The following is a 12238-nucleotide window of genomic DNA, read 5'->3' as shown; positions in this document are numbered from 1 at the left end:
GGAAGGTTCCTGAGACAGACTGCTCCTCTGTGCTGTCGAAACCAAAGATTTCCCTTCTCAGTTACAATTATTTGAACACCACCATCCCCTCAGATGTTTTTAATAGATGACATTTAAGGGAGGAAAAAGAGAATAAGGTACGTTTCCTGAGGAAACCAAAACAGGACCCAGAAGAAAGGCCTCAGAACTACAAATAACTGCTCTCTGTTCACATAGTAAAAAAGAACCCACAAAATATTTATTTTTTTCTTTCAAGTAAGCCCTCTTTCAAGAGGGATAGGAGGATAAAAGTTTGAATTATCAGCTAAAGAATCTCCTGCACTATAGTTCAGTGGTGATGTGTCAGTAAACAGATGAAAATATGATCAGGTAAAGCACTGACAGCCACTCTAGGAAGTATCAGCAACTCTAGAGCCACTGAACAGACTTGTGTGAGACTTTAAAAGAGGACACTTCCGTTTATCTTTCTCTCTAAACACTTAGCATTTCCCTTTCTTTGAAATAAATTAATTAATGGAGCGCCTTAAGCCTCTTTCTGCTCCTTGCCGAAGGAAATGACCACTTTGACGTTCAAATAAAGTTTCATTCTGGAAGCTGAGTGTAAGGAACTTCATGCAATGGACAACATAATTCTCAAAGCCCGAACCACTACGCTCAAAAAAATCTGTAAGTGAATTCTCTCAGCTTCACTGTCAATAGCCTAATTAGCAGGAATATTTATAAAGATCTTAAAGGAACTCTGATTTTTGTTGTTGAAGCCTAGAAAAAATTTAAATTCAACCCTAAAAATGCACCAGTTTAAAAACTGGGGGAGGCTCTTGTAATACTTTTGTCAACCATCCAGGTCAACACCATTCCTGACCTTCAGTGTGCTCAACCTTTTGTGCAGTGGGTTGAATCCTCATTCCCTGACAGCTGCAAAGAGCTTTTAGGGGATTCTGTAATTTTCTGGGGGGGAAATGATTTCTTCTGCATGCAGTGTGCGGAAGGGGAAAGGCAGATCCTCCTGGCACTGCTCAGAGCACACCCAGCAAGCCCAAGGTGGCCACTTGATGAATTTATAGGAAAACACTGCTTTGAGGTTCCTTTTTTCCTGCCCTCTGCTCAAAGACCTGAAGAAGTCAAAAAGCCACAGGTTTTCCTTGCCATGACCTAAATTATTGGTAAATTTTCAAAGCATGCACAGCTCCAAGTTGTTTGCATTAGGGCCCAGCACCACCTCCTCCAGGTCTGCAGGGATCCCAGCATCCTTCCACTGATGGATTCCGTCCTCCACTTCCATTTGCTTTGCTTTCCTCACAGCTTCCCTCCCCTGCGCTGAACTCTCTGCCAGTGAAAGGGAAACACACCCCAACCAACCCATCCTCTGCCGACCAGCACATTAATCACTGAACATCACCAATGTAAAAACATTCTCGAGCTCATCCAGCCACAAAAGAGTTCTTTCCTCTGAGCAGTTATCACATACAGACACACTCAAAAATTACCAGACATAGCTCTTTCAGTTCTCTAAAATATCACTCCCAGAAACCTGAACCAGATGTTGCCTTTATGTGTTTTGCTAATGCTATCAGTTTTTAATCAAAATGGAGCTGACTAAATTCATGGTCTTAGTTAACAGCAAGGCTCCTTTGAATCACAAGATGTCTCTTTTCAGATCAAAGTGGCACAGAAAGAGTCTGAGTTCAAATTTATTCTCGTGTATCCAGGGTCTTTCTTTCGGATTCTTACCCTTTTTCCACAGCTCAAGATGTTGGCACTTCATGAATCAATCTCAAAGGATATTAAAAGCAGCAGGAATAGCCTACAATGAGCCAGAAGGTTCCTTCACACACACAAAAAAAGGAATGTTAAGTTTGCCAAGGAAAGCACTAAAAAAGTAATAAGGAAATCCAGACTTAAACTTAATTCATCCCCACATACATATGCATTAAGATACAGCCTTTAATGACAATTTATTTCTTCCAGAGCACTTGTGAGTCAGGCTGACAGAACAGACAGCTGCTCACCATTTCTTTATCATTATGTACAACCCCATGCAGTCATTCAAGACACAATATTCAAGCGCCGCCCTGAATTATGAACATTCTGATAAACTTTTTGGGCAGCTTATCGTGGTACTGTACAGCACACTTCAGAAATATTAACACATTTACTTACACAGCCCTTTGCCGGAACAGAATTTTCCATGGTTTTAAAAGGCTGAGCTGCGGCACAGCAAAATTAGCAGCTACACTCTCAGAAGCATCTGCTAATACAGATGCCTAATTTAGAAAACCTGTGGCCTGATTTTCTGAAGGATTCAGTATTAGTGCAAGTTCTGATCAAATCTCCTGCCTCCATTAGGGACAGCTACAAAAATATATCAAAGCAGAACAGAAATGTGCCTTTTTTTTTTTTTCCCTTTTCCCCAGCACAGTGCTGTGCAGCAGGAACATGAACAGAATATAATTCCCCAGACTGCTGCTCAATTTCTCTTTGTCCTTCTACAATCTTTGCTCCTTCCATGAGACACAAGTTAACCTGCAAACTTATCCAGCACGTCTGGCTCCGACAAGGGAAGATAAAAGAAGGATTCAGAAAATGGAATCCTGAAGGCTGAGGGAAATTTCAGGGAGGAAATACAAGATGCCCAGGACCAGATATCCCCTGCCTATTCTTCCCTCTGTGGCTTGCATTTGGTTCCTAAGAACAAGGCTGTGGTCTTGGAAGGGTTGTTTATGGGAACCCTGGGCACAGGGAATTCCAGACTCTCTGTGCTCACAGGCACTGACCCCCAGGCAAACACTGCATTGGACCCGAGGCCGTGGAAAAGGCTCCCAAAATCAAATAACAGAATTAGAATTATGGGTGTGTAGTTTGAATAGAAGTGTGTGATATTACAGGGTGCAAAACTCAGAGTTTAAGGGTGCAGAATACAGTAATATATATATAAAGCAAGATGGGGGTTTTAGGGTGTAGGTCAGTCCTTTTTCATGGCTCTGGGTGAGGTTTTGTAATTGGGTAGAAAAATCCACCTTGCGGGCCATGGGTGGTTGGTTCTTGGGTTAAAAGTAAAAATAATTTAGGTGTCATTTCATAACTGGACAGTTTATCCTTAGAAAGGCCTTGTAGAGAAAGAGATAGGAGCCATTTTTTACTTTGCTGGCCAGAAGTGCTGTAGAACTCAGGGTTTGTGAGACTGTAACACAGATAAGAATTAATAAACATCTGAGTCCCAACAAGAAACACAGTCTCGTGCATTTAACCCCGACTCTGGCAAAAGAAGATAAAAGCAACAGCTGCTAAAACCACGTTCTAGGATGCTGCCACCAACACTGAGTGGGAAAAACAGCAAGAGCCACATCACTCACCCAAATTCCAGAGCTGCTGTCTCGGTTAAACCCACGCCGAGCCCCTGCCATCCCCACACCTTCCTGATTCAGAGCCCGAGCCCGCAGACAAAACCCTCCTTCAGCCCCAAAACTGGGATTTTTTCCCAGGAAGCTATCCATCCTGTGTGCAGAATGAGACAGCAGGCCCCTGGGCGAGCACCTGTTCCTTAACCCTTGGCGTGCCCTGAGTGTTTCCTCCTCCCTGGGGAAGGGGGCACTGAGAGCTCTGCTGCTCTCACCCTACAAACTGAGCCCACCACGGCTCAACCAAGAGCACCAAACCCAGGAAAACCCATCCCACAGGCAGCCTGCTCCCCCAAGACAACAATCCCAGGGTAACGCTGCTGCCACCACCTCAATTCTGCAGCAGGAGCAGACTAAACCCCATTTTCAGACTCGAAAAGCCTGGCAACTTGGAATGGGGTTTTTTCGTGGAGTTGGACCAAAAAGCTTCAAAAATATTTTCATCCCCATTTTCACGTGCCTTTTTGTAATGCAGGGACGTGTTTGCAGGAGTTATCTGCAGCCATGAATCTTACTTAGCAAAAATGAATGCTAGCATTCATACATCATCATCACTTCAGAAAGAGAGATTAAGGAAAACACCATCCATCTCTGCCTCCAAAAGGGAGAATCACAGGATTTAACCCAAGCGGTGCTGCTCCTGGAAATGATTCTAGCTGCCTAGAACTCGGGATTCTCCAGCTGCCTTTGTTCTCAGAAACAACTGAACCACTTCACAGAGACTCTTCTGAATCAGTCAGAAAACACACAGCATGAAAAGCCTCAGCTAAAACTGCTACAGCTTGAGAAAGAGTCGCCTTAAAAGTATTACAGTGCAAAGTGTGGAACAGTTACTCTAACTGTGACTTTCTGACCATGAGTATCTGCCACTTTTTCAGCTAGAAAAACGTGACTAGACTCATTTTACAACTACCAATCCAGACCCGAACCCCCTCAGCTTTACTGCACTTCCCTGGCTTCTTTTTCAACGTAACACCTATCCACTAGGAAATATCACATATGCCATGAATTAGACCGTGGGCCTTTCATCTCCAACTGCTTTGAAATGTCACTTAGTAAACCCAGCAGAGTTTGTTTTCCCAATGAAGAAGGATTTCTCCACTTAAATCTTCACATCGGGAATGGACCATGTGGTTTGCATTTTCTCTTCTTCAAAACAGTCTCCCAAAAAAAGCTCGCACTGTTTGATTTCATTCTCAGTTAAGAGGGGCTAAACCCTGAAATGTGGCGAGACAAATTAAAAATTACAAAAGGGAGGCTGAGGGGTGTATATTCACCCTGTACTTTTGTAAAGTGCTATTTACTTTTGTGCCGTTTTAGCACAGTAAATTTCAATATAAACCCAAGTGTATTTCTTCAGTAGCAAACAGAAATTGAACAAAAGCAGAGGCTGGCAACCCCCAGTTTGTTTTCTAAGAAGGTTGGATGACTTATTAGAGTAATATTTGGATAACGAAAGGCACAAAACAGAGCACAGGTAACAGAAAATGGAGCTTTTCACTCTCATTTGATGCCCAGAAACATGAACTTACTCTGCAGATGGAAGAAGAAAGGTCCTTCGGGAGTCAAAACATCCCATCAATGTGAATTATCCTCTGGAAGCATTCCTTGCTCTTGTGTGATCACTGGAGCAGAGAGCAGTTTAGGATCTTAACTTCATCTGGAAGCCTGTGCAAGTGGGATGAATTCCCAAGAAGTGCTGGCCACTTACCAGGAAGTGCAAGCCCCCGGTGGCCACTGAACAATAACTGTGTGGAACAAAGCTCACCTGTGATCAGCAGCACCTGTGTGCGCTTTAACTGTTCCCACCAGTCCAACGGACACAAAACACTCCCAGCTGCTGCTCCGACACCGAATCACTCTCTCCAAAGCAGATTTCTATATTTGGTAACCCAAATTATCCTCCTGAACAAAGGCCACTCACCTGATCACCAGTAACAATAACTTGAGCCGTTAAACTGACACCCAAAACTGAATTTAAAACTGATTTTAAGGCCCAGTAAGAACCAAAACACCCAAACTCCATTGTCCAGTGATGGAAATACTGTGCTTTCTTTCCTCCCGCTCTCATATCACCCCGCTGTGTCAGGTGGAAAGAACACGGACATTCAGGAGTTCTCAGCATCACGTGATGCCAGAAACCAGCACATGAACTATTATTTGATAAAGCCAGAGATGAAACGGGTAACTGCTGTGCTGATAAAACTCCAGAGCAAAATTCCAGAAAAACTGAGCTTCTCTCTGAGTCCAGAAAGACACAGGCAGAGTAAGGAAAATTCTGCTTACATTTGATTTCTTTAGAGGTGAAAACCAAATCAGTAATCATGGATAAATACATTTAAAACGCCTCTAATTTGTAACAGCCAAATAATTTGCATTAAATGGGCTTTAATAAGCTGAGCTAATGGACTCAGATCAATTGTTTCAAGCATCCTCTCATGAAGGATACTGAAATACTTCTATTTGAATTGCACCTATCACTTATAAAGAGAATAACCATCGTGAAAAGAGAGAAATTTCCAAAACCACTCCAACTCTGACAGAGTCTACTGGTGCCAAATTACACCTGGCACCCTGAAATTCCCCTCTTCCAACAAAGGAATATGTAAATGCTGGGTAGGGGAAAAAAATCATCCTAAACTATTATCTGTCTGTGAAAACCACTCTCAGTGTCTGACACATCACATCCAGTTTTGCTCACTGGAAGGGAAATTGGATGGAAAACAAGGTGGGCTGAAGGCACTTTACCAAGCAACCATGACTTGTTAGATAAATAAACTCCGTCAGCCAACACCTCGTGCCAGTGACTTGGCAGGTGCTCGTGTGCAGGTTCTAACGCTAAAAGCTCATCTTTAACTTCAGGAAAAGTCCACAGTTAAAATAATGAACTAGGAAGAGTCTAGAGGAATTAATAAGCCCTGCGGGCCCAGGGCTCCAACCTGACACACCCTCATTAAAGGAAGAAAGAAGGGAGGAGCTGCAAGAGGCACAGAGTGCACAGAAAGGTCAGAACATTGCTGCGGTCTAAGCGGGTTTGGAAGCACGAATTGATTTGCTCTATAAAGCTGAGAGATGCATTTCGGGGTCCAGATCAGCATCCAGATTTTCCAGGCACTCGGGACTGTGGATTCAATTCCACTTCACACATCTCGGCGACTGACCAAGGTGGATCCTGTTCTCCTCAAAACATCAACAAACCACTGTTAGTTCTGTTCAAAGGAACCATTTGCATTTTGTGACTTTCCTGAACGGTATCGCCTGGAGGCACGGGGTTTTTTTACCTCAGACCAGTTCTGACACGACTGCACTGCAGGATCATGTTTAAATGTCATCTGATGATTCCTATTAAAGTGCCACGGTTTCATCGCCACAGCTAATTTAATTCCAAATGAATTTTCAAAACCAAGACTAAAGTTCAATGGAAGCCCGAAGCTTTGAGGACTTGTGAAGCTTTGAGCCTGAACTACAGCGATATCCAACTTTAATCCGTGAAACAGCCACGGCAACACACGAATCCCTGGTGCTTTGAATAAGGGCATAATGCAATAAAGACCTTCCAGACGGACCTTGCACCATAGGTGTTTCCACTTTTGCCTTTCAAGCCCAGTCAGAGCCACCCTTTTATCTCCAGACTGCTCACGACGCTCCAAAGGAAAAAGGAGAATGTTCTAATTCCATTATGTCACACACACAATCGGGAAAAAATTTCCTTTGACCAGCTTGCTGACATTCCAAAGCACAACACATCAGCTCGTGGAATCAATATGAAAATGGAACTAATGGGCACCTGCAGGGAATTGTTGAGCACTATCATGCGATCCTGATCCTTTTATCAGAGTGGGGCTGTCCCTCAGTAAAAATGGAACAGCAATAATTCACAGCGCTCCCTAACCAGCTGCAGGTACTGTTGTAAAATGAGCTTGCAATTTACCCCAAAGTAAAAAAAAAAAAAAAAATTTCCTATCCACATTATGATAAAAAAGGTAATCAAGTCGTTTTCCTTTTACAGATGAAGAAATGAAATCTGACAGGTTACCTCGGCGTTCACAGCTGCACGTACAGCTGGGCAGGGAATTACAGAAAATAGGGAACACCACTTGGAATTCCTTGCTCTTCCCTTTTCTCGCTGTGATGGAATGACAAGGGAGCATGTTCAACACATAGACATGGGAAGAGAGTTCCCTATTCCTGAATTCCTTTGATAGATTTCTTTCTGGAATTACCAAGGGTATAATTACGTAAAAAGAGAAGCACAAAGGCATTTGCTACAGCATGAGCTCAGTAACATCTGTCATGAAACACTGTCTTTCTGAGCACCTACAAAAGATGGAAAACACAGCAATTAGCCACCCTGCCAGATAAAACACAACTTGTTATTTTTAATAGTACAAATAAGGCCATCCAAAAGACAAAGACTTGAAGACACAGCAGGACAGACACGAGGGACCCAGCCAAGAAGGATCACAAGCTCATGCAGTGTCACCTCAGCTTTTCCAGGAGGCTTTACACTCAGGTCAGGCAGGTGCAGCTCTCCTCGGCTCTTGGTGACAAAGCCCGGCACACACAGAGTCACCCAACAAACATTTCACAGCACAGACGCTGCCCAGAAAACCTGGGGCCTGTTTTAGTTGTACCACCCACATGCTGGATGAGTCGAGTTTAAACCCCAAATTACAGCTGGGCCCAAAGAGAAGCATCCATTCCATCTGAACAGCTCAGTGCTGCACACCTGGAGCCACGAAACATCATCAAATTTCACAGCCCACCAAGAGAGCAGAGATGGAGAAAGCCTAGATTAAGCTCATCATTAAAAATGTGGGAATGCAAGGAATAACAACAGAGTATACTATGAAGTATGACAAAGCTGTAATACAAATCAATGTTCTATAAGATTTGGCATAAATCTGTAGGAAAATTGAAACCCCCGGTGAGTTTTTAAGGTATTATTCACAAGTGGGTATCCACCCCTCACTAAGGGGCAGCCAGATTCAACCTCCCTCTTCCCCCATGTTCTGATCAGTGAAAATTAACAGGTATTGAGAAGTCAACACTGTATTAACGTCCCCACAGTAGTTATTTGTTCTATTTGCTACTCTTTATTTCATGCCAGCAGAGCGAGAGGTCATTTGATTCTACACCGCAAAAAATCAAACATTCTGGCTGTTTCCAGAGAGATATGAAAATTAGAAAGTTAAAAAAAAACCCCGCCACTTCAAGTTGTGAAAAAAACCAACAACAACAACAAAAAGATTTAAGAGAATAAAGATGGATAAGGCATAATTATTGTCTCCAGCAGCACACCCACAGCACCAACCCAAGGATGGCTGGAAACGAGCACGTGGATCAAACAGATTTTACAGCAAACACAGGCACTGGTCAGGCTTCAGTCACCAAACAAGTCTGATGGTGTTGTGGTGCTGTACAATGAGTGACGGGGTAATTCAGCTGCAGACAGCAGCAATTAACATCGGTAATTAAATCACAAAGCAGTAGGGCTGGACTCTGTGCCCACCTGAGGGAGGTTCCGCCTGGTTACAAGGTGTAGCCCTGGTTTGTGCCTGAGGTGTTTTGGTTTTCTGAAATTCCTTTCCCAGGGAATTTTCTGTCAACAGGAGAAATGTTTTTGTCGCTGTACCTTTGTTATTCATCCCTTTCCCTGGGAGGGACTTCTCCTTGCTGTCCCTCTGCTCTGACCAGTGTGAGTGAAGAGGTTTGTCTTTGTGTCACCAATCCAACCGGTCTGTGTGAAATAGTATAAAAGGGAGACACATCCCAGAAATCAAGGAGTCATTTTCAGCCTCCTGAAGTCAGTCTGTGTCATTGTGTAAAACAGGGTCACCCACCTGTCCATCCCTGCCTGTCCCAGGAGAGCACCCTGCAGGCACAGAGCACAAGGATGGACACTGCCCCAGAGCTCTCCTGCAGATGTTCCCTGCAGAGAACATCTGGAACTGCCAGGAGGCCAGGGCCCACCCTGGCAGGCACGCACCCAGGGCACAGCAATTCCCAGAGGTTTTAGCTCTAAGGACACATCCACTCTCTCTCCCTGTCATAAGCAAAACGATCCTTTCAAAAGTTGCTAACTTGCCGTCCCATCAAATCCCTGTTCTCTCAGCAATCTCCCAGGTCTCCTCCTGGCACGGTTCATCAGGGCTCCTCCAACAAGAGGTCAGCAACTCCTTCCAAACAAAGGAAAACCCAGAGTTTCTACCCCCCGCCCCCCTCCCTGAGCTCTGTTCTTGTAAACCACTGAATTCTTGGCTGAAGTTCTGGAAAAGGAAAAAAAAAAAAAATTATTCAATCTGAGGCAGATGCTTGGCACGGAATACTTCAGCTGAAACAGTTAATGGCTGGGGAGTTTATAAGAAACTAAAACCAAGCTCTCCTAATGACAACTCTAATGAGAAGTGGTGCTACCAATCCTGTTTGAAGGAACAGGGCAAGAAACTCGGGGTTTGGGGCTTTTCTTGGTTTATTGTGGGGCTGGTGATGGTGTGTGTTTGGTCTGAGCTCAGGAAAACAGTTTTATCTGAAGCATCAAAAAGCACATTCTACCTGCACGAGGAAATGGCAGTATATTAATGCAAGCCTCACTTTTATTTGTTCAGCACGATACAGAACCAGCAAAATGAGAAAAAAAAAAATAAAAACCTCCACCCGATACAGAAATCAAAGCTGCATCATTTACAGATTGCCTCTCACGTTCTCTAACCTCTCAGTGTTTAATATCCTGCAGTGGATATATGATGTAAGCAACTCCCAGAACAATCCCTTTTTTTTTTTTTTTCCCCTGGAGTGTCCCAGGCACAAATTAAAACCAAACCACTGCAACTGCTGCAGGACCTAGCTCAGCTCTGCTGTCCCTGCCCCCTTCTTGCTTATTCCAGCAGTAGGTTGATCCCAAGGTGAGACAAACTCACCCTTAATTTTTTTTAAAAAGTGAATTTTCTGTGCTTTATCTCCCCTGCAGCAGTTTCCAGAGGAACTAGAGGCAGGCCAGGGTTGGCACAAGGAGAGGGTGGCTCCCTTTGGGAGAGGGCAGAAACCTGGCAGCATCAGTTTCCATTGGCTCAGGCTGGTGAGGAACAGCCACCCTCAGGCAACACAACTGCTGAGAAAACGGAATTTCACCAGGACAGAAAGCAACACTTCAAAAGTTAACTTTCACTCTTAATCAGAAGGGAAAATTAAATGGCTACACGAAGTTACAATGCTTTTCAGAAGTCCTTTGGAGTGACAAATCTTTTCACTGCAGTTAAGCAGTTCATTTTTGCAACAGCAGTACAATATTAGAGAAAAACATTAATAGAATATCCGTCAGTTTGTAGCTGAATACATCTTACTTGAAGTCAAAATGGTCCCTTTATGTGAAACAGTTCACCAAAAATAGAGAAATCATCTAAGTAAATTTGGGATGCAAGCCCAATTTGAAAAGCAAACTGTCTTGTAAATTACATCAGTTTCAAAACTGTTTTCAGATGAAGAGCTGCCCAGTTGAAAAGTGGCACCGAGCAGCAAAATGCAGCAGTTAGCTAAGTAATAAAACTTTAGACATCTTGGTGGGGATTTTTCAACACCTACACCCTGGGACTGCTTGCTGCAGTCAGTGAGCAGAACCCAGTGGTGCAACCCCTCTGTTCCATCAGGGGACATCAGCTTCCCTTTTGTTTACTTGAGATTTCCCCTTTGAGCACAGAAAATCTGATTTTTAAATGTACTCAGGAAACAATTAAGTCTTTTTTTTCTGCCCAAAAGCATAAACTTATTCCAAAGTTTATTTGGTTGTTTGTTTTTTTTTTTTCCCCATCAATAAGCAACTCTCTCAAACTTTACCTTCTTAGTTACCTTCAGAGTCTTCACATAAATGTCAAATTCCTAACCACTGCTTTGGGGCTTAGTGTTTGGTTTCATGGTAGTGGAAAAGGGCAGGTCACTCACAGCAGCGTGGTGGTTTTATACAGAAATACATAATTCAAAGCACCAAACACAGAAATTTTGGCAACAGCCATCAATGTAATCATGATTAAAATACTGTAAATTTCACATTGCTCTTCTACAAAATTATAGAAACTTCACAGCAACTGGAGAATATTGAAAATAAGATGTGAGAAGAAATTATTAACAACAACAACAAAAAAGACGTTTGACCTCACCCACGACTCCTGTAACCCCAGTGGATGGCAAAATCAGGTTAAATTCTTGCAGCAGGGTACAACAGAAGTGCCCACTTCAGGAGACTTGTGTGGCTGCTCACATCTAAAGCTGCTAAAACTGCACAGTTTTAAGAGGAGGCTTTGGCTAATGACAGTGGCACTACAAGCAGCATGATCTCTGTTATTCAAGCAAAAAAAAAAAAAAAACTGGCAGAAAAGGCTGTCCCCAAGCACCAAGTTACTGACCCAAGATGTCAGCGCTGCAACTGGAAGACATTAGCACATTTCTTAAGTGTAGTGCAAAGAACCACTTAGTCCCCGTGTACTTTTCCCCGAAGAAAAGTTCACTTAATTGAGCAGGGCTGCCAAGCTGCCAGTGATTTTAGTGACGGGGATGACACTTCGTTTATGGGACCCAGGCTCTGCAGATTAATATGCTTTGGACCAGGCAAGGTAAATAGGAGAGCACGCTCACTGGGTCATTTCACTGGATACAGCTGAAAAGAAAAATGCTGACCCGAGGCTGTGTATTGACCCAAAAAAATGTGAACAAATAGATAAAGAGAGAGAGAGAGAGTATTTCCATTTGCTAGCTAAAACACAGGCTCTGCTGGGCTGAAATCCTTTCCAGAGCGAGATGCATCCGCAGGCTTTTTACCAGATACCTCTGAGTGAGGAGACTGCAGA

The 12238-nt window shown here is 43.4% G+C and overlaps 1 protein-coding gene across 1 annotated transcript in view; it reads right to left on the bottom strand.

The window, feature by feature from the left end:
• The window catches only part of TMEM132C (transmembrane protein 132C), a 174238-nt gene extending 169142 nt beyond the window's left edge, over nucleotides 1-5096 (bottom strand). Inside the window, exon 1 of the mRNA XM_066199508.1 lies at nucleotides 4931-5096. Coding sequence (XP_066055605.1) covers nucleotide 4931 — 1 coding nt within the window. The 5' untranslated portion in view covers nucleotides 4932-5096. The remainder of the gene's footprint in view (nucleotides 1-4930) is intronic.
• Between the last annotated feature and the right edge of the window lie 7142 nt (nucleotides 5097-12238).

Source organism: Chamaea fasciata, unplaced genomic scaffold, assembly GCF_029207755.1.
Source record: "Chamaea fasciata isolate MVZ Bird 193981 ecotype frontalis unplaced genomic scaffold, bChaFas1.0.hap1 SCAF_18, whole genome shotgun sequence".
Classification (NCBI taxonomy): domain Eukaryota; kingdom Metazoa; phylum Chordata; class Aves; order Passeriformes; family Sylviidae; genus Chamaea; species Chamaea fasciata.
Note: the sequence above shows the minus strand (reverse complement) of the source record. Positions and strands in the feature narration are given on the sequence as shown.